Below are 21,380 nucleotides of genomic sequence, written 5' to 3'. Positions count from 1 at the left end.
ATTTTGTATCTTGTGCACTTACATGGCACCTCATATCAAAGGATCTCTTTATGATGCAATTGGAATAACAAACTCGGTGAAATAGTTTGCATGACTGCAGCACTGTCATGAATGGGTATAAACTGTTCAGGAAGGACAGGGAGGGGAAAAGAGGAAGAGGACTTGCTCTTTATGTAAAAGAGCTGTATGATTGCTCAGAGCTCCAGCATGAAACTGGAGACAGGCCTGTTGAAAGTCTCTGGTTAGGGTCAGAGGAGACAGCAACAAAGGTGATGTCATAGTGGGGGTCTGCCATAGACCACCAGATCAGGAGGATGTGGTAGATGAGGCTTTCTTCAAACAGCTACCAGAAATTTCCTGAGCACAGCCCCTGGTTCTCATGGGGGGACTTCAATCACCCTGACATCTGCTGGGAAGGCAATACAGCAGTGCACAGGCAAACCAGGAAATTTCTGGAGAGTGTTGGGGACAACTTCCTGGTACAAGTGTTGGAGAGGCCAACTAGGAGCTGTGCTCTTCTTGACCTGCTGCTCACAAGCAGGGAAGAATTGGTGCAGAATGTAGTAGTGGATGGTAACCTGGGCAGCAGTCACCATGAGATGACTGAGTTCAGGATTGTGAAGAAAGGAAGGAAGGAGAGCAGCAGAGTAAGGACCCTGGACTTCAGAAAGGAAGACGCTGACTCACTCAGAGAACTGATGGGCAGGATCCCCTGGGAGACAAGTCTAAGGGGGAGAGGAGTCCAGGACAGCTGGCTGTACTTCAAAGAAGTCTTATGGAGAGTGCAGGAACAAATTATCCTGATGTGTAGGAAGACTAGCAAATATGGCAGAAGACCAGCTTGGCTTAACAGGAAACTCTTTAGTGAGCTAAAACACAAAAAGGAAGTTTACAAGAAGTGGAGACTTGGACAAACAACTAAGAAGGAGTATAAGAGCATTGCTTGAGTATGCAGGGACGAAGTCAGGAAGGCCAAAGTACAACCAGAGTTGCAGCTAGCGAAGAACATGAAGGGTATCAAGAAGGGCTTCTACAAGTAAGTCAGCAACAAGGGGAGGATCAGGGAAAGTGTGGGTCCCTCACTAAATGGGACAGGCAGAAGTAACCTAGTTAGAGATGATGCAGAAAAGGCTGAAGTAATCAATGCCTTTTTCACATATGTTCACAGGCAAGGACAGCTCCCACACTACTGCAGCTGGCAGCACAGTTTGGGAAGGAGGTTAACAGCCAACTGTGGCAAAGGAACAGATTAGGGACTATTTGGAAAAGCTGGGCATGTATAGGTCTATGGGGCTGGATGGGATATACCTGAGGGTGCTAAAGGAGTTGGCCAATATAATTGCAGAGCTGCTGGCCATCGTCTTTGAAGACATATGGCGACTGGGAGAGGTCCCGGACAATTGAAAAAGGGCAAATATAGAGCCCATCTTTAAGAAAGGGAAGGAGGATCCAGAAACCTACAAACCGGTCAGCCTCACCTTAGTCCCTGGAAATATCATGGAGCAGGTCCCCAGGGAATCCATTTCTAAGCACTTGGAGAAGAAGGTGATTAGGAATTGTCAGCATGGATTCACCAGCAGTAACTCATGCCTGACCAACTGGACTGCCTTCTACAATGAAATGACTGGCTCCAAGGATTCAGGGAGAACAGTGGACAGGGCTGGTCCAACCATTAGGTGAACTAGGCAGTTGCCTAGGGCACCAAAATGATACGCAGAACAAAACAACAGGAACATCAGCCCTGGCCGGCTTTGGCTCCACCTTGGTCTAAGACCTTTGGTTTGGTAAGGGGAGACAGATCTCTGAAAAGATCTGAGGGAAGATCACTAGAATCACAACTCCTACTTTTTCAACTCTCAAGTGGACCTATGTTAGGGTTAATAAAAGGCATGAAACAATCAATAAAATAAAATTTTATTGTTTGATTGTTCATTTTGAATATCAAATAAGTACAGGTAAAAGTTCATTTCTAGACTTATTTTCCTCTATATTGGAAGTAGTGGGGGTGTGGAGGTATACAGTTCGCCTAGGGTGCCAATTACCCTTGGACTAGCCCTGATAGCAGACATAATATACCTTGACTTTAGCAAAGCTTTTGATACAGGTTTCCCACAACGTTCTCACAAGCAAGCTGAGGAAGTATGGGCTGGATGAATGGACTGTAAGGTGGACAGAAAACTGGCTGGATCATGGGGCTCAGAGGGTCAGGTCAATCAATGGCTTGCTGTCTAATTGGCAGCCAGTATCAAGTGGAGTACAACAGGAGTCGGTCTTGGGGCTGGTTTTGTTCAATATCTTCATTAATGGCTTGCAAGATGGCATACAGTGAACCCTCAGCAAGTTTGCAGATAACACCAAGCTTGCAAGAGTAGCAGATACGCTGCAGGGTAGGGTTTGGATTCAGAGAGACGCAGACAAAGTGGAGGATTGGATCAAAAGAAATCTCATGATGTTCTATAAGGGCAAGTACAAAGTCCTGCACTTAGGATGGAACAATCCCATGCACCAGTACAGGTTGGGGGATGACAGGCTGGGCAGCAGCTCTGCCAAAAAGGACCTGAGGGTTACAGTGGACAATAAGCTGAATGTGAGCCAACAGTGTGCCCTTGTTGCCAAGAAGGCCAATGCCATACTGGGCTGCACTGTTACGAGTGTTCTTAGCAGATAAAGGGAAGTGGTTATTCCCCTCTATTTAGCACCAGTGAGGCCATATCTGGAGTGCTGTGTCCAGTTTTGGGCCACTACAGAAAGGATGTGGACAAATTGGAGAGAATCCAGTGAAGGACAATGAAAATAGTGAGGGGGCTCGGGCACATGGCCTAGGAGGACAGGCTGAGGGAACTGGGCTTATTTAGTCTAGAGAAGAGAAGACTGAGAGGGGATTTAATAACCACCTAAAGGCTGGTTCCAAAGACGATGAAGCTAGACTGTTTTCAGTGGTGGCAGATGACAAAACAAGAAGTAACTGTGTCAAGTTGCAGCAAGGGTAGGTTACACTAGATATTAGGAAAAACTCTCTCAGCAGAAGGGTAGTAAAGCACTGGAGCAGATTACCCAGAGATGTGGTAGAATCTCCATCCTGGGAAGTTTTTAAGACCCAACTAGAGAAAGCCTTGGCTGGGATGATCTAGTTGGGGAAGGTCCTCCTTTGAACAGGGGGTTGGACTAGATGACCTCCTGAGGTCGCTTCCAACCTTAATTTTCTATGATTCTATGATCTCAGTGTTTTTTAACCCTGATAAACCTCAAATCCTTCTGCGCCACAGGAAGAAAGGAAAGGGAAAAAGGAAACGGAGGTAGAAAAGTGTCTTGCCATGAACACAAAGCAAATCTTTGAGTAAGGCAGAAATATAAGCTAGACCTTCTGACTCTCAATCAGCTTCCACCACTGAATATATTTCCTCTTAGTATCGGACTGTTTAATACATTTATGTATAAATAATGCAACTGGATGAATATTATATCTGTTTTTAGCACCAGAAAAACAAAAAATATCTGCAGAAGGATTCCAGGATTTCAGAATGAATTTAAAAGACATTTAACATTTTGCACAAAAATGGTATGAGACACATGACAGTTTTTCATGCAATATATATAACAGCTATCAAGAAAAATTCAGGCCATCAGAATGGTCAAGAGCAGGTTGGCTAGGATCGTTTATCCTGAGATGATCCTGCCTTGAGGAAGGGGCTGGATTAGATATCCCTGTGAGGTCCTTACTAACCATAATTTCCTATCATCCTAATGGTGCCTGGCCTGGGTATAATAGGTGGAAGATCATGCAATCAGTTTAATCACAGCACCAATTGTATTGACTCGTTGATCATCCCCATTTCCAGCAATGAAAAGTAGGCTTTTCTCTTTAGGCATTGTTGGGGTTTATCATACAATGCATCCTGAGAGTCCCATGTACATGAAAGTTGCATTTAGCTACTGTATAGAGGTCAATAAAAAAAGCTATATTTCTTTCTGAAATGCTATAAACATGCACAAATAAGTCTCCAGTTATCCAGAAGGTCATGACAGAGTAACTTCCTTAATAAAAGCATAAATATAGTTAAAATTATTTAACTGTACACTCTTTGGGGCATGAGTAAAAGCTATCTGTGTGTTTGTACCTTACCTGGAAGAATGATGTCCCAGCCTTGCTAGGGTTTGTGGGTTGCTACCACAACACAAAATAATTAATATTAGTAATTGAGGGAGCTGAACATTTATGAACTAGATCAACTTGTTTAGTAATTGCACCAGTCCCTGAACTGGCAGAACTGGTTATGTAACAGGCAGATTACAACACATTTGGTGATTTTATCATGTGACAAGCTGCTAAGGTCCACAGGCATGGGTGGATCTAGGATTCTCAAAAGGGGGATGCAGATGGTGTGGTGCATCATCACTTACAACACATTTTTCTCCAGTTAAAAGGAAACTAGAAGCTTTACCAATAAACTAGAGAGCTAAGGCTACACTATTCAGTTTAAGATCAGAGCAAAGACACTTATAAATGTATCAAAATGTGCATTGATTTGCTGTATCATATATTATGTATAAAATACAATGAACTAGGAAAAATAATCAAAAGATGTTGTTTCAGTAGTCCTGATGTCATTAGAATTAACTATAGTCTCTTTTCAGATTAATAAAACAAAATCTAACCTTCCTGAGAATCTTGACAGTGCATCCAATGCTTCACTGAATGTTATTTGCACACCTGAGTTACTGGTTTTAGCTAGAGTTAAAACAGACTGCAGGGCTATGAAATGGGAGCTACATTAACTGAAGCCACTAACAGATTGCAGAATTGACTAAGAAAGGATAACTTGATTAACAGAACATCAAAAACATTAAAAAGGAGAGAGGCTTATTGACACCTGTGGAATGAAGCTTTCAGAAGGAATTAGGTACATTATAGAGAACCATGCAGTCAAGTGATTCCCTCACTGATGCCTGAACCGAAATGATGCTGCTGCCACTCCCAGGCAGTTGGTTTTACACTTTAGGTGGAATCAAAGGAGGGGTGTGATTGCATCACTGTCCCTCTCCCCCATCCCCCAAGATTGGCCCCTGGCCACAGGCTGCAATGTGATTATTGATGCTTGCTAGGCGAGGGTAGAGATGCACATTACAGATTAACTGAATAGTCAATTACTCTATAATACGCTATATAACTGATGCATCTCTATCCTACCTTCTCCCAACTTCAGATTAACGTGACTAACTATCCCTCTGATACTTATTAAATACACACACGTTTTAAAATAGAAGTGAATTCTAGTAAATTGAAGACCCACGACACAAAGTTACTATACATCTATATGGTTTTTATTCTAGATTGTTGCACATATATTGGATATTGAATGAGCACCACAGCAGGACTGCGGGTGGGTTTTATAAATAACACTATTATTATACCTCCTTATAGAAATGCTGTTCCACTTAAAGTACATCTGAATAAAACATCTTACATGGACCAGAGTCACTTTTGTCCATCCTGGACCAAATTCAGTACTGAGGTAATGCTGGTGTAAGATGACTACCAGCGAGCTGGTTAATATATTCACCCTACACCCATGGGTATAGAAAATAATGATGGGGGTTCTGTAGGAAGTAATTTCAGCTCCTAGCATAATGGAACATGTCTGCTGAACTTGGACTTCAGGAACTGCTTTTCCTCTTACATTCTGCTTTGCCTGCTTAAAGACTTGCACATTTTTAATACACATATTGAGTGTTAAAACCATTTCCCTTCATCTCTTCCACTCACTTTGTTTCATTTGTCTCAGATCCACTGAAGTTCAAGGGAGTTCTATCACTGGCAGAAAAGGGAGAAGTACTTGGGCCTTTCTGACTGATTTCCCCCTACTGTGTAGTTTGTACACTGCTGCTAAGCTTTACCAAGAGAGTTCTGTAAAGCTACACCTGCTGGTCCAAATTTTTATCATGCTTTGACTGATGTAAATCAGAAGTAGTTCTGTTGAAGACAACAGAGTTACTCTGGTGTAAAAGAGATCAGAATCAGGCTTGCTTACTACAAGCTGTATATGGCTCTCTCATCCCTGCCCTTAGGGAATGAAATGTAAAGACTTTATGTGTCTACAGCATTCACAGCCATCTGAAGCAACAGGGCCATGTCCTGAGGAGTTAACAATCTAATAAGGGCATAATACAGCAAGGGAAATCTGAAATGGGGATAGTATGTGAAGGACAAGGAGACAACAGAAAAACTTAATGAGAAATACTGTTTGTAAAGCAATGTAATGTCACATACCTTTCGGGGAGTAACAGGAATTCTTTACCTGTATTGTGTTGGGGGCCAGCCTAGCTCTGACCCCTGAGGTTCCTTCCAAACCTACAGTTCTATTCAGATCTGGACTGTATACCTAATAGTATATAACACTAATGCAAAACAATAGCTTTAGGTGGGGGCATTGCAACCACTTCACCTGTATTTGCTGATTATAACATTGTAGCCACAGCTGGGTATGCACTTGCTGGCACCTGCAAATTGTGTAGTAAATTTGAAAGCCTTGTGCTCTGCAAGACACAAAGGCCAACAGTCACAACCTAGGCATGCAAGCCACAGGGTGTTTTACTGCTTTTACAGTGCACTGCTTACATGGAAATCAATGTATTCAATGTTTGAAAAACTGAAATGTTACCTCATTGCATCATACCCTTCCACTGTGAAAGCAGTTCACAAGTGGCAGGATGGCACACAAAGCAGGGAAACTACAAAACTGTCCTTCCTATTCACCTCTCTGTTTATTCCAAATATCTGTCTTCATTACTTCCTCCCCACCTCCTCCCCTGGGTCCCCACTCCAGCCAGAGCATTCACTGCCCCTGTTTGTGGCTGTTTCAGTTATAGAAACTAAATTGGGAAATGAACGATTCTATTTACAGTCTAAATTTAGTTGGTAAAGCCCTGCTACCCATTTTTCACATTTAACAGGTTTAGCCCACTGATATTTTTTTCCACCATTATGTTGTATTAATTGGTGTGAATGCTGAATGTGATTGGGTGAATACATATTTATTTACTGAGGGGTTTTTTATTTAATATTTATTTGAAGAGGCTAACATCCATGTACCCCAGACTACTATAGGTCTGGGTCAGCAACAATTGCATTCTTAAATGTCAGCAACATTAATCAGAATTAAAATGCAAATGTGTAGGATTGTAGTTGGAACATACAGTTAGTATGGAAAGTGATGTTATACCATGGACAAAAAAATTACAACCCCCCAATCCAGAGTACAATAAAAAAGTTGCTCATGTAGTTCAAGTTCCTATATAGGTTTTACAAACAAAACCAATCTTCTGGCCTTTTAACAAAGTAATGGACTCCAGTTGGAGAATTATAATTAAAAAATGGGCTTGAAACTTCTGCTGCTTGAGCTACTAAAGTGAATTATAGTGGGAGAATGATACATTTAGTTTCCAAGACAATATGTATTACAATGCAATATTCCTAAAGTGCCGACAGTGGCCCTGAAGGAGCACTGATGATAGGCAGAAAGAGGCAGCTGCATGACCAGGCATCCTGAACTCTCTTCCTGAGTATCCTTTTGCTTTTTAAATGCTAATGCAGCTGTCATAAATCCACTATAAAAGCATAATGCAGGAAGTAAATCCAAATGATAAATTAGTGACTGTAGCAACCAGAACTATGAAAACTATCTGCAGGGTTTGAAAAAAAAGTCCATCAAATGTTCCAGCTCCCTAGATGCAACAGGAACCATTAATATCTTGACATTTACCGCAGTGAGGTATGTGTACTGCTTCCTATTCTTAGATTCAGGAATACTGGGAATACCATGGCAACTTATACTGCAAGTGGTAAACATTCAGATTCTAGTGGCAGTTCAGTTATTTTTAACTAGTTCAGTCTGGTGATGCTGATAGAGGATGTTACTTCATCTGTGCTTGCTTTGGTCAGGCACTGACAGATGATAATGAACTTGAGTCTCCTCTCACTTATATCTTGTAGAATCAATGGAGTTACAATGTTTTAAGACAAATGTGAAAGAAGTTGGCCTAATGTTTGTATTATATGACGCTATTATTATTTGTATTACTGTGGTACCTAAATAGCCTACTTAAGTCCCTATGATGCAAAGCCCTGAATAAACTAAGCAGATGCCTGCCCAACAGAGTTTACTGTTGAAGTATAATAAGAGAGATAACAGATCGACCAGGGGCAGACAATTATTTCAGGTGGAGGGCCACTTACTGAGTTTTGGCAAGCCATGGAGGGCCACATGACGGGCAGCCAGGGGCAGATAAATATTAATTTTTTAGGGGCCCCGCAGGCCAGATAGAATGGTCTGGTGGGCCACATTTTGTCCACCCCTGAGACAGACTGACAGTAGAATACAAAGAAACAGTAAGACCATATTGTCCTACCTGACAGTCTGTGGTTGTGCTAAGATGTAAATACCTGTTTGAGAGATATTTGGGGGTTTTTTTTTGATAAGTTCTTTACAAAAATATGGGACCTACCTCCTTCTCTCTGAACTATGTGATACAGATGAACAACCTGTAGGATACATTCCAGATCCTGGTCTCGATATCCTTTTCCATGCATGTCATCTACTGAATCAGGATAAATAACTTGATCGCGTAGTGTTCCAATAGACATATAGGGCCTGTAAAACAACAAAAGGAAGCTAGTAATCTAATAACCAAGTCATGTCTCCCCCCTGCTATTTTGTGCATCTTGCTGATGTTCTATGAGCAGTGGATAATGCCTTAATTATAGTTTTAGCAACACAGTGTTTATCTGTAACATGCTGTGAGTGAATGTTTTTCTAAACTTACTCTAGGGACAATGACTTGTTTACACAGAAACCGATTACAGTGGAGCAACATGGATATCATTAACACTAAAACAAAGGCAGAATAAACATCTATCCCCTGGCCTGTATTTTATGTGAGTTCAGAAATCTGCAATTTTGCACTGTATTAAGTACTGCATATCCATTTTGTGTCTATTCACATTTTAAAATTTCAGTTCAACATACATGCATCAACAGGGAATGACCAGAATAACTTGGTGAGACAGATGGGGCTGCAGCCTGGACCCCTCAAGCCAGAGGACCTGCGAGGTGAAGGAGGTACCTTTGCACTCTCCAGGTCCTTGGCTACTCTAAAGAGATGGGAGACTGAATAAACCCTAAGCATAACTCAGACAGCACAAGAGGTTTATCTAATCTACAACTGACTCCCCAGATGGCCATGGGTCCTGATGCTGCCCAGAATCTCTGCTGTGCCATGTTTCATCCTAAATTACCCTTGCCTCTGCCAGGCCTATCCCTCACATTCCCTCTAAACCAGGGCTGTAGAACAGCTTCTCAGAGGAAGTCTTATAACCATCTCTGCTGCCTGGATTATGGGGCAGTGGAGGCATGGTCAGAGGGCTATTCCGCTCCCAGAAGACAGTTCATAATTTCCATTCTGGGAGCTTTGTAAACTCCCTACGGTCCTCTGCAGATGCCAATGATCAACTGCCAACAGCAGGGCGTCTCCTGTGTGTGAAGACAGGGGCAAGAGGAGCCAGCAGCAAGATGTGGCCAGTGATCCACACAAGGAACTCTCGCCTCTGTGGATTATTATCAAGAATAGTTTTACAGTGGGTGACGTTCCTTCTCTGCAGATTAAGGATCTGTGGGGCGGAAACTCCAGAGCTCCCCAGCCCCTCCCTTCTAAGGGAGAGTTTAGAGAGAGATTTAAAGTTAGCCTGGCAGAGACTGCCTGCCTTTTTGGCTTTCTTCAGCACATTGTTTTGAGACCCATCAGTACACACTACAGGAAGGAATGTGTGACACTGACAGCTATAGAAGTACAAGGCTAAAGCAGCTGTATATATTAACGTTCATTAGTATCACTCTACTGCATCTCAATGGCACAGTCCGAGATGCTGCTGACAGTGGTGTTTTCCTATCTATACTTGCAATTAAAATGCCCTCTGTTTGAGAGTGGAAACAGCAGAAAATATGAGTTGCTGACAACCATTTGATCATTTTCCTGCTGTGGGCAGAGACCCAGATGGAATATCACCATGACCACAAATCAAATGTAGAGCTGGTGATCCTCTTTGCTATTTTTAATGTTATAGTTTTGCTGCCTACTGTGGGTTGAGCATGGCACTGCACTGTACTGTGGAGTGAATGCTACTGAAAAAGGCAGAAAACTCTTCATTAATCTGAATATTATAAACATAAAATATGATGCAATTTCCAAAGCAACAATCTAATATATTTGCATAGCACCCTCCAGCAAAAAATCCCAGGGATGTGTTTTCACTGCTCACATAAGAATCACTTCACCCACCCCTGAAGTGCGTGGCACCCCAACAGTACACTACTGCTTACTGAATAACAATAGCATAATTCAAGTCTGTCCACCTGGCAGCCTGTGCACTGCATAAGGCCCACAAGGGGTTATGCTGGGTCCCCCTACCCCCCCTCGCCAAGCTCCCACTTGGCTGCTGCTCCCCCTATTGCTCTGACTGTAACAGCAACTCTCCAGGTTACCTGTCTATCCTCCAGCTTCTGTCTTCTGTGCTCACCCTGTGCAGGTGTGTAGTTTGCACTGAGTGCAAGGACGGAGGATTCCAGTGCAGCAAGGTGGGGAACATCCATACAGTCCGCAGCCTATGGGGCACGCAGCCCCCATTTTTGTGCACTGTGGAGCATGCGGCCACCGACTGCTTAGAAGTTGGACAGCCTAGGCATAATTAATTGAAACTACAGGAAGGGCTGAGATGGGTGAAATACATTACCCCAACAGTAATTTGGTTGGGGCACTCCTCTAGTGAATAACAACATGGAACCTTTAATAGCCACAGCCTCTTAGCATCTCACTTTTAATTGACTTTTGAATGATAGTGCACTCAGCACCTTCATATCTCAACGTACCAAGTACTTACTGACTCACCAGCATCACTTCCTGTAGCAACTGGCTTTTCCTTGTGGCTTCCCATACTCTGCTGTCACTGAGTGCCCTTCACCATATGTAGATTGTAAGATCTACCCAGAACACAGCCATTATGGCAGAGCTGCATATGCCAGTAACTCACAGCATAGGAGAAGGCATGGTTCCATGTTTAGGGTATTGGCCTGAGGGGACTTGAGAGCCCTGAGTACCATTCTCTGCTCTGCCACACAATTCCTGTCTGACCTCGGGCATGTCACGTAACTTCTCATGGCCTCATTTCCCCATTAGTCGTATGGGGATAACAGTACTTTCCCCATCACTGGGGTGTTGTAAGGTGCATCAAAGCAGTGAAGTGCTCAGTTGCTACCATAATAGGAGGTGTATGATAGCTAGATGCTAAGTAGAGAGAAGCACACACTTACTGGGCATAGCAACAGCTGGCTTCTGCCCAAGTCATTCTGTTGACAGCATACTATATAAAGGCCCCCTTTTAATACTGTTTCCATTATTTCTTTAATCTGAATTCAGATAACCAAATGTTTTGTCCTGAAACATTATCCTCAGTTTAGCCAATATTACTGATGTCTCAATGCCTATGTTCAGAAAACCATGTCATTTTTCCTTTTAGCCTGGGCTACTGGGTTCAAGTTCTGAAAAAAACAAATATTTCACAGCCTCTGAAGATAGCTTTTTGGGTGCAGTAGGAGGTAAGTTCTCTAGGTAAGAGAAGTAATGGTGCTATAATCCTTTTGCTCCTTTTTTGCAGGATATTCAGTAGCTCTTTCCTACAGGTCGTATCAAAGATACTCCCACTGAAACCCCCATTGATTTCACCAAGAGCAGTGTTAGACGCTGAATGTAATAGGCCACACACTACAACTTCTTCAGCAATCCCTTGCAACTAAGGATGATTGTCTTATCTGTGGGTCCAAAGATGGCTGATAAGGCCAATCCATGATCAACAGACTACAACCTACAACTATAAACTAAGGTGGTGTATGCTCCTTAGTAGCATTTTGTTAGAACAGATTAAATAAAACAGACAAAGCACCTTACAGAACAACCAAAAATGTTATAAATAAAAAAGTCTTGTACGGGTGTTAGTTCTCTCACAGATACCTACCTCTGCCCTACCATAAAAGAATGTGATACCATTTAAAAAAAAAAAAGATAGAGGAAATAAATAACACTGTATTTAACACTTCATATTCAAAGAGCAGTAGCCTCAGTCAGTTCTACTCTATGTAGCTCATGGGTTTTTTAGGGCCAGCTAAGGTTTCTAGAACCCTTCTGGAGACATAAATAATTGATCTGTGTTTAAAATAACCTATGCTAAACTCACGCACAAAACTGGCCAAGAACATCTAAATATTTCAGGCAGATCAATTACCAAAATGGAATGGAATCAGCTTGCACCCACAAACAGTTTACAAGGGAGGAAGCACAGGGTATGAAATTTTCAATGCATACAACTACAATCTGGTATCAAAGACAGAAAAGAAAAAAAAAAAATCATACCTATGACTGTTTAGTTTTCTCTGTAGAAAGTGTAAGCATATCACCTATAGAAAAGAGGCTAGAAAGGAATGACAACTATAGCCCTAAAGGCATGCTTTAATTATCGTTGATGCTCTGACATCAGTGGGTTCCCTGATAGAGTTAGGGAAGAATTACAAGACTTTCCTGAAAAAACTAAAATCACTGGAGGATTATCAATGCAAATCCCTAAGAAGTTAAACAAGTTTGAAGAAACCTTTTCCCCACCACCTCATGGGAAACTGCACATTCTGGTTTAAGCTTGATGAGAAAAAGTTACCAAATAGAAAACTGGCAACTGCATAATGTGGCCAGCTTGACAAAAGAAGGACACTCTCATGCGACACCCTATCACGCACACTGGAGCAAGGAACTGATGCATCTGTCTGATGGGTAACACCTGATAAGCTTAGCATGTGTATGGTCCACTTACTGTTTTACAGGTTTTCTATGTAAGGTGTTATCCAAAAATAAACAGTATCATATTTTGTGAAAGTCAGATGGTTACTGTCTCGTACTAACAACACACTGTCCCTTCAAGAAAGCAGAACTGCAGGTGCTGATCGAAAGACTGACTTGCCAGGATGATTATAGCAAATTGTAGCAGGATTCGTTGCAGCCTGAATCCCCTGTCTGGAAGGAGAGAATTACAAGACTCTGCCCTGGAAAAGGTAATAGCTGAAAGCCAGAGGCATATTTAAGGTGACCCAGACCAGAAATGGGTCAGAGATGCAGCTCATTTCAGAACTACAGTCAACCAGCAGAAGATGATTAGTAAGGTGTCAAGAGAAAGAGTGCCAAGGACCATATTGGACAGAAAAGGCTACAACCTTCTGATTAATGGGCCCAAGGGTGGACCCCTATTGAGGGAAAGAGTCAGGTGTTTGTAGTTTGACCCAGGGCTCTCAACTGGTCTAAGCTGGGTCCAGAGTATAAGTGGTCAAAGGGCAAGCATGCCCACTGTGAGGGGCAGACCTGGGTGGTAGAGAGCTCTGGCACCCTGACTGGCTAGAGGGTGGGGCCAGGCTCAAGTGAGTGAAGGTCTCTCAAGGGAGAGATCACTGGCGAGAGAGTAAGGTGGTCAGTCAGCAGGCAGTCGGGAATGACTGAGGATGAAGCTCAGCCACCTGATGGGAGATATCTTATACGGGGCCAGAGAGAGATGGGGCCAGCGACTGAGGGTCAGGTTATAAGGGGAAGGCTGGAACAAAGTACCCAGGAGTGAGCAGGCCAGGAAGAACATCAAGGAGACCAGAGGGAGTAGAGAAAGACCAGGGCATGTACGCCTGTGATGGTCCTGGATCATGACCTAAAACTGTACTCTGCTAGGGTTGGGTGGTGCTGTGGGGCTGCCTGTGGTGGGGCAGTCTCCAGGAAATGCCACACCTGTGCGCCCCTAGTGAAAGGTGAGTATGGGGTGCTGGAAAGCCTCAGGCCCCACTGCCTTGTGGGTAACCCTGTGGAGGGGAAAGGCTAGGGGAGCACACCCTGAGAGAAAAGCACCACGCTTGGACAACATGGTTGGCTTCCTCAACCATGACGGGCACATCACGACAAGAGACATGCTCAGATGGGATGGACTCCATCCTTCCCCTAAAGCTAAGCGTGTGTTTTCTTCTAGGTTGGCGGACCTCCTCCGGTGGACTTTAAACTAGGCTCGTTGGGGGAAGGGGAAGACAAAGGTGGAGGAATCATCGGGCTGCCAGACCAAGCCACACCCACAAGCACAGCCCAGCCTAGACCGACGAGCGAAACATATACACAGGTAAGCGACAGGGGCCAGGGCAATGCTGTGATTAGGGGGCCAGTACACACATCCACAGGAGGCCTCAAATGCCTCTACACAAATGCTCATAATATGGGAAACAAGCAGGAGGAACTCACCCTCCTGCTAGCTGACACCAACCCAGACATAGTGGGGATCACTGAAACGTAGTGGGACTCAACACGGGACTGGGCAGTGAATGTCCAGGGCTATAGGCTGTACAGGAGGGACAGGAAAGGAAGGAAAGGTGGGGGCGTGGCACTCTACATTAAGGAAGAATACCCATCCTCATCAATTAACAAAGAATCAGAGGAAGGGCTCTCTGAAGTGCTTTGGGTTAGAATACAAAGCAGTCGAGGGGAAAGAGACTTAACAGTGGGGGTCTAATATAGACCTCCCAACCAAGGGGAAAAGCTCGACCAGGAATTCTTAGGTCAGGTCACAGAGGCAGTGAAGTCTAAGGATGTGGTAGTCATGGGGGACCTGAACTTACTGGACATCTGCTGGGAAGAGCAGTCAGCCAGAACTGACCACTTATGTAGGTTCTTAGCCAGAATACAGGACCTCCATCTAACCCAGGAGGCGCACAGCCCCACCAGGGGAGACGCCTTGTTGGACCTGGTGCTGTCTACGGGAGATGACCTGGTGAGGGGGCTGCAGGTGCTTGGCCACCTGGGCGACAGTGATCATCGCCTGCTGGAATTCACCATCCAGCGCAAGGTGGCAAAGGCCTGCAGCAAGGCAGCAGCCCTAGATTTCAGGAGGGCAGACTTCAATGAGCTAAGGAGAATAGTCGGGGAAGCACTGAGGTCCCAGAGGGGAGGGGAGCCAGGTGTCCAAGGAGAGTGGTCACTCCTTAAGGAGACGATCCTCCATGCCCAAAGGGAGGTAATCCCAATGTGGATCAAAGGGAGCAGGAGGACACACAAGCCCCCATGGCTCACCAAAAGCATCTGGGAATGTCTCCTTGCTAAAAGGGAGGTGTACACCCAATGGAAAGAAGGAGCCATCACCAGGGAGGACTATACCTCGGTTGCTCGGGGCTCTAGGGGGGCAGTCAGGAAAGCCGAGGCAGAGATGGAACTGGGACTAGCTTCCCAGATTAAGAACAGTAAGAAGTCCTTCTTTAAATACATAGGGGGTAAAAAGAAAGTTCCGGGTAATGTGGGGCCCCTGCAGGACACGTTAGGAAATTTGGTCGTCACACCAGACAACAAAGCCAACATATTTAACGATTTCTTTGCCTCCATTTTCCTAAACAGGGACCTGAACAGTCACCCCTCCGCTGGGCCCCCCTCAGGCCCCAGGGGAGGCACACTTAGGCCAAGGGTTAGTGAGGAACTAGTTAGGGAACTTCTGGAGGGACTGGATGTATTCAAGTCAGCTGGTCTAGATGATCTCCACCCTAGAGTACTAAAGGAATTGGCTGAGGACATTGCAGGACCCCTGGCACAGCTTTATGAGCACTCGTGGTGCTCTGGTGTGGTGCCAGAGGACTGGAAGAGGGCCAACGTGGTTCCCATCTTCAAAAAATGGAGGAAGGAGGACCCAGGAAACTATAGGCCCGTTAGTCTTACCTCGATCCTGGACAAGCTTTTTGAGAAAAATATTCTGGCGCATGTCCACAAGGGGCCAGCAGGGGAGGTCATGCTTAGGGGCAATCAACACAGGTTCATTAGTGGCAGGTCCTGTCAGACCAACCTGGTGGCCTTCTATGACCAGATCACCAAATCCTTAGATGCAGGGGTAGCAGTGGACATAGTCTTCCTGGACTTTCAGAAGGCCTTCGACACTGTCTCTCACCCCGTTCTTATTAAGAAACTGTGGGACTATGTTGTCAACACCCACACAGTCAATTGGGTTGCCAACTGGCTGGAGGGCCGCACCCAGAGAGTGGTGGTAGATGGGGCATTTTCAACTTGGAGGGATGTGGGCAGTGGGGTTCTGCAGGGCTCAGTCCTTGGGCCTGCACTGTTCAACATCTTCATCAGTGACTTGGACGAGGGGGTAAAAAGCACCCTGTTCAAATTTGCTGATGACACTAAGATGTGGGGGGGATGTGGGCACGCTAGAATGGAGGAATAGGCTGCAATCTGACCTAGACAGGTAAGAGGGGTAGGCGGATGAGAATAGGATGGGATTCAACACAGACAAGTGCAAGGTGATGCACCTGGGGAGGAACAATCGGCACCATACCTACAGGCTGGGGAACTCCCTTCTCGTCAGTAGAGGCAGAAAAGGATCTTGGAGTCATCACTGATGCCAAGATGAACATGGGCCAGCAGTGTGGGGATGCAGTCAGGAAGGCCAACTGCACCGTCATGCATCCACAGATGCATCTCAAGCAGGTCCAAGGAGGTGATACCCCCGCTCTATGTGACACTGGTCAGGCCGCATCTGGAGTACTGCATCCAGTTCTGGGCGCCACACTTCAAGAGGGATGTGGACAATGTGGCGAGGGTCCAGAGGAGGGCCACTTGCACGATCGGGGGCAGCAGGGAAGGCCTTATGAGGAGAGGCTATGGGACCTGAACCTGTTCAGCCTCCACAAGAGAAGGCTGAGGGGGGGATCTAATGGTCTGTTACAAACTAGTCAGGGGGGATCACTAGTCAGGCACTGGGGAAGTCCTTGTTCCCCCGAGCACTGCCAGGAGTGACCAGGAATAATGGTCACAAGCTGGCAGAGGGTAGATTTAGGCTAAATATCAGGAGGCACTACTTCACGGTCCGGGCGGCTAGGTTCTGGAACCAACTTCCAAAAGAAGTGGTGCTGGCTCCTACCCTAGGGGTCTTTAAGAGGAGGTTAGATGTACACCTTGCTGGGGTCATCTGACCCCAGTACTCTTTCCTGCCATGGCAGGGGGTCAGACTAGATGATCTACTCAGGTCCCTTCCATCCCTAGAAACTATGAAACATTACCATAGGGGCCAGGAAGGCCTGAGGCCCAACCCCTGACAGTATGAGGCCTATTGGGAGGCCTGAATAAGAATGAGGTCTAGCAGGAGGTATATTTAGGGGTCCAAGTACATCAACAGATACTTGAGGCCTGAGTGGGCTGTAGGCCAAGTGCGAGATGCCTGAGGCCAGGGGCCATAGCCAGCTCACAGCATGGGGCAGTAGGCTCAACACCTGTTGTAGAGTAGGGTCTGAATTGCGTGGCCTCAGGGTCTGCGAGGGAGCAAAGAAGAGGCCCCAGTGAGGGGGCATGTGGCCAAGGCATATCTGAGGATGCCTGAAGCCAAGTTTGGACAAGCGGCCAAGTGCAGCCCAGCAGATGCGGCCAGAGGGATGTCGGAAGTGATTTCTGGATGTGGCCTGCGAGGCACGGGACACAGTAAAGGAGAAGCTGGAGCTATGCATTATGCCCTTGGCATCAAGGCATTAAATAGGCAGCCTCCCGCCTATGAACAACTCTTATTACAACAGTGGCGTGGCAGGAAAGTCAGGTGGGGAAACTACCCTAGACAGGTGGGTGGGCCAGTGTTGGGACCGGCCTCATGACGGCCCCCATCACACACGCAGTTTTAATTTTGACAGTGTTCTAAGCAGTTGAAGCCAGCGTTATGTAATATGAACACTGAACAACTTTAAGAATAGAAAATGCTGCCAGACCTGCCTATACTAAAATATTTCATACTTCGAGTAGGATGTTTGAAAGATATAGTGGAGCACGGTGAAAATGCATTGCCCTAGCTTCAGACAAGCATTTGAGCCTCACTCTTGGACTCGTGCTGAAAGGTCCTTAGTTAATGTAGCTATAAATGGTTGGCAGCCAAAAGTAAATGATAACCATACCACACCCCAGAATGTTGCTGACTACAGCAGCTGGCATGCCCTTACCATGCTATCCTGATGGGTCTTTTAAGCTCAGGTAGATCGTGACTGATTAGCATACTTAGTTATTATTTTCAAGCACTCATAAAACTATATAAATGAACCACAAAACTTCCCTCTAAAACATATTCCTTCGATCAAAGACCCTTTAATACCAAACTACTCTGAAAAGTGAAATCTCTGCAGAGAATCAAAGGTTAATGTATTGCAATGTACAGTTGGTTGCCAAGAGTTATGCCAGAGTTGCTAGAGTTTTCCAATTGATTTTTTTTTTTAGCAGCCTTGACTTTGTACTTTGGAATTTTCCGAATTTTCCAAATTTTTGTATTCTGTTGTTAAGTCATTTCTTACAATGCAGCATACACAAGGTGCTAGAACATTTCATTTGTTTTTTTCCTGGAGGACATAAATAAGGTAATCAATACAACAAATTGTTAAAATATGAAATATTTTGTGTTCTGTTCTATTATCAATGAACCTTCATTCAACATTTAAAATGTAAATAATAAGGTTGGATTTAGCAACCCAATGTGAATATATAAATTAGATATTACCAAATAAAACAGGTAAAAATGTTAACTAGAAATGTTCTTGCCCAAGATGCAATTGTCTCCAACATAGATAATTTAGCATAATGTCAGACTCAAGCCGCACATTTATTATTAAGACGATAAACGATCTAAAATAGGGATGACACACGTCACTACATTTGTAGATGACTGAGTCTGACCTACTAGCTTTGTGCAGAGCATTGTAATTAGTAAGCCCTACTAACGAGACACTACCTTGTACCTATCCCTGTGTATCCCTGTTGCTCAGCAATGTAATGGGTTAATGCAGGGGCTGGCAACCTACAGCCAGGGTTGCCAACACAATGAATTTTTGTTACTGACAATCTGCAAGTCTTTACTGACAGCAAAATGTTTTTGGTTTTTTTGGGGTTTTTTGATTTTTTTTACTAACATGCCTTTACTAATATGTTTTACATAATGTCAATGTAACACTTCCATTAGACCCAGCCTTGCTGCTGGGCCCCAGTTAGAAGTGCTGGGTTCAAACTTAGAAGTTAAACATCAATCATAGTAAAAAAAAAAAAACTAAAAAAATTTGGGTGTCAGTAAAAAGATTTCAGTAAAAAAAATATGTATATATTGAGTTTGCAACCCTGCTCAACTGCAGCAGTGGTTTTATGCTGTGCTGCCTCATCCCATGCCAGGGCCCCCTTACACTTTGACCCCAGATAGCACTACTCTGCTCTGCATATGGGAGTTTGTTAAGCTGTGGCTGCTTAGTGTTTTTACTAATGGCTAAAGTTTTTGGGTTTTTTTACTGGCTTTGCTGACACATTTTTAGCCCGATTTTTTTTTTTTTTTTTTTTTTTTTTTTAACTGACAGCCAATAGAGTATACTGACAGCTGGCAGCCCTGCCTACAACCCACAGGCTGAATTGGCTTGGGAAGAGATGATATCCAGCCTGTAGGAGCTCAGGGAACTGGAATATGCCCTAGCTTCAGTACCCACAGAGGCACCCTCAGGGTCCTATTGACTACCGTGTTTAGCTTATGCTCTCTGAGGCAGCAGAGGAGGCATCCGCAGGATCCTATCACCTGCCTTTTTCTATTCCCTTCCTGGCATTCTGCTTATTGCTAGGGAGGTATGGGGGTGTGGCCCATACTGAGGACTGGATCACAAGCAGCAGCTCGCAGTGATAAAAGGTTGCTGACCCCTGGGTTAATGCATTAGCTGTTGCCTTCCAAATACTGCAGTTCAAATTCGGCTCATAAATGAAAAAAATCTGAGCTTATATTCATATGTAGGCATACAAAGTATTTTTAAAATGTGTCACACTAACAAGCCCAGAGAATAAAGTCCTGTATTTTTCCACAGAACAGGCAGCAATAATTTTAGTTCCAACCCTGTTTAATCTTTGGATGCAAGATGGTAATTAAATCTCTATCTCAAATCAATCCTTGGCTTTCCTGTGTAGATAAACTTGCCAATGAAGGTATCAGTTTATGCCAAGGTATTGTTTCTGTGACGCAGACAATTGTGTACTAGGAAACCACTTGAGATGATTGACCATCTACCTGATCAACACTAGCTTTTATTTACTACTGACCTGGGAATACCTCAACTAGAAATCTAAAAGTAAAAGGCTCTGTATAAATTAATGCATTCAGAGGCCTCCAGCTGTCAATGCTACTAAAACTTACAAAATAAAAGAATATATTCAATAACTAATTCCTGAGTCACTTAATTTCTGAAAGACACAGAAAAGTACTTAAGTGAATGCATCCTACATCCTTCAGAATGTTTGTTCATCACATGATTATTTGTTTCAACTGACAAGAGTCTCAAGGATCTGAAGCAGGGATATTGCAGGTGAGAACTATTGGCCAGTACTCAGCAACAAGACTACAATTAATGCTCTAAATTCAGTATTCCTGTGCGTATCAGATAAACACAAAGCAATAATATATTTTTCCTCAATGAACTGAATCTCACTTTACCTCAGTTCATAACATCCCCAACAATGAGGAAAAATTACAAAAAACACCCAAAACAACCCTTATCTTGGGTTTATGAAAATAAATGTAATATATAAACTCTTGTGCTGCATGCTGAGTAAGGTTGAGAGTCTGGGATTTTGTAATTCTTTTCCTAGACAACAGAAGAGGCTTGTAAACTCTGCTTTAATTATTAGACTCCATTGTCTCCCTGGGGGTGGGGGGAGAACTGAAGATGCCTTGGCTTGAGAGGCTATAGCAATTAAACTGTAGAGCCAATTTTCATTTCTGGAAAAGATCCCTGATGAAGCTTATTCACACTGCACTTTAAGTAGTAGTGCTATTTGCTGATCATTCCTATCAGAGTCAGAGAAGTAGGGCTGGAAGGGACATCCTAAGGTCATCTAGTCCAACCTCCTGCTTAAGGAAGGATCACCCCTATCTAAACCAACCCATACAACCATAATCTAAACGCTACATAAGACTACCCTCAACCCATGCCACAACATATAGCTACCACCCTAACCTGCCACAAATCAAGCAGGGGAAACACAGCAGCCAATGTTCTCCTTCTATACCATGTTATCAATATACGCTCAAGAGGTCCCAGATAGAGAGCTCTACACCCTACTACAGAGAAGGCACAAACTTCCATAGTCCATACTAATCTGACCATGGGGTAAAATTCCTTCCTGATCCCAAATATGGTGATTCATTTGACCCTGAGCGGACAGGCAAGACCCTCTAGCCAGGAACCTCTAGCTTTGCTCCTAGCAGGAGAATTGGCACACCACAGTTG

At 44.2% G+C, this 21,380-nt stretch overlaps 1 protein-coding gene across 1 annotated transcript in view; it reads right to left on the bottom strand.

Moving 5' to 3' along the window:
• The window catches only part of ABCD2 (ATP binding cassette subfamily D member 2), a 79,022-nt gene that overhangs the window by 20,440 nt on the left and 37,202 nt on the right, over nucleotides 1–21,380 (bottom strand). The window contains exon 7 of the mRNA XM_090042054.1: nucleotides 8,503–8,648. Within this exon, the coding sequence (XP_089898180.1) occupies nucleotides 8,503–8,648 (146 nt within the window). The remainder of the gene's footprint in view (nucleotides 1–8,502; nucleotides 8,649–21,380) is intronic.

This window comes from Crocodylus siamensis, chromosome 4, assembly GCF_052110815.1.
Source record: "Crocodylus siamensis isolate JL-2025a chromosome 4, ASM5211081v1, whole genome shotgun sequence".
In the NCBI taxonomy this organism is placed as follows: Eukaryota; Metazoa; Chordata; order Crocodylia; family Crocodylidae; genus Crocodylus; species Crocodylus siamensis.
The sequence above is the reverse complement of the archived record's forward strand: the minus strand, read 5'-3'. Positions and strand labels throughout refer to the sequence as shown.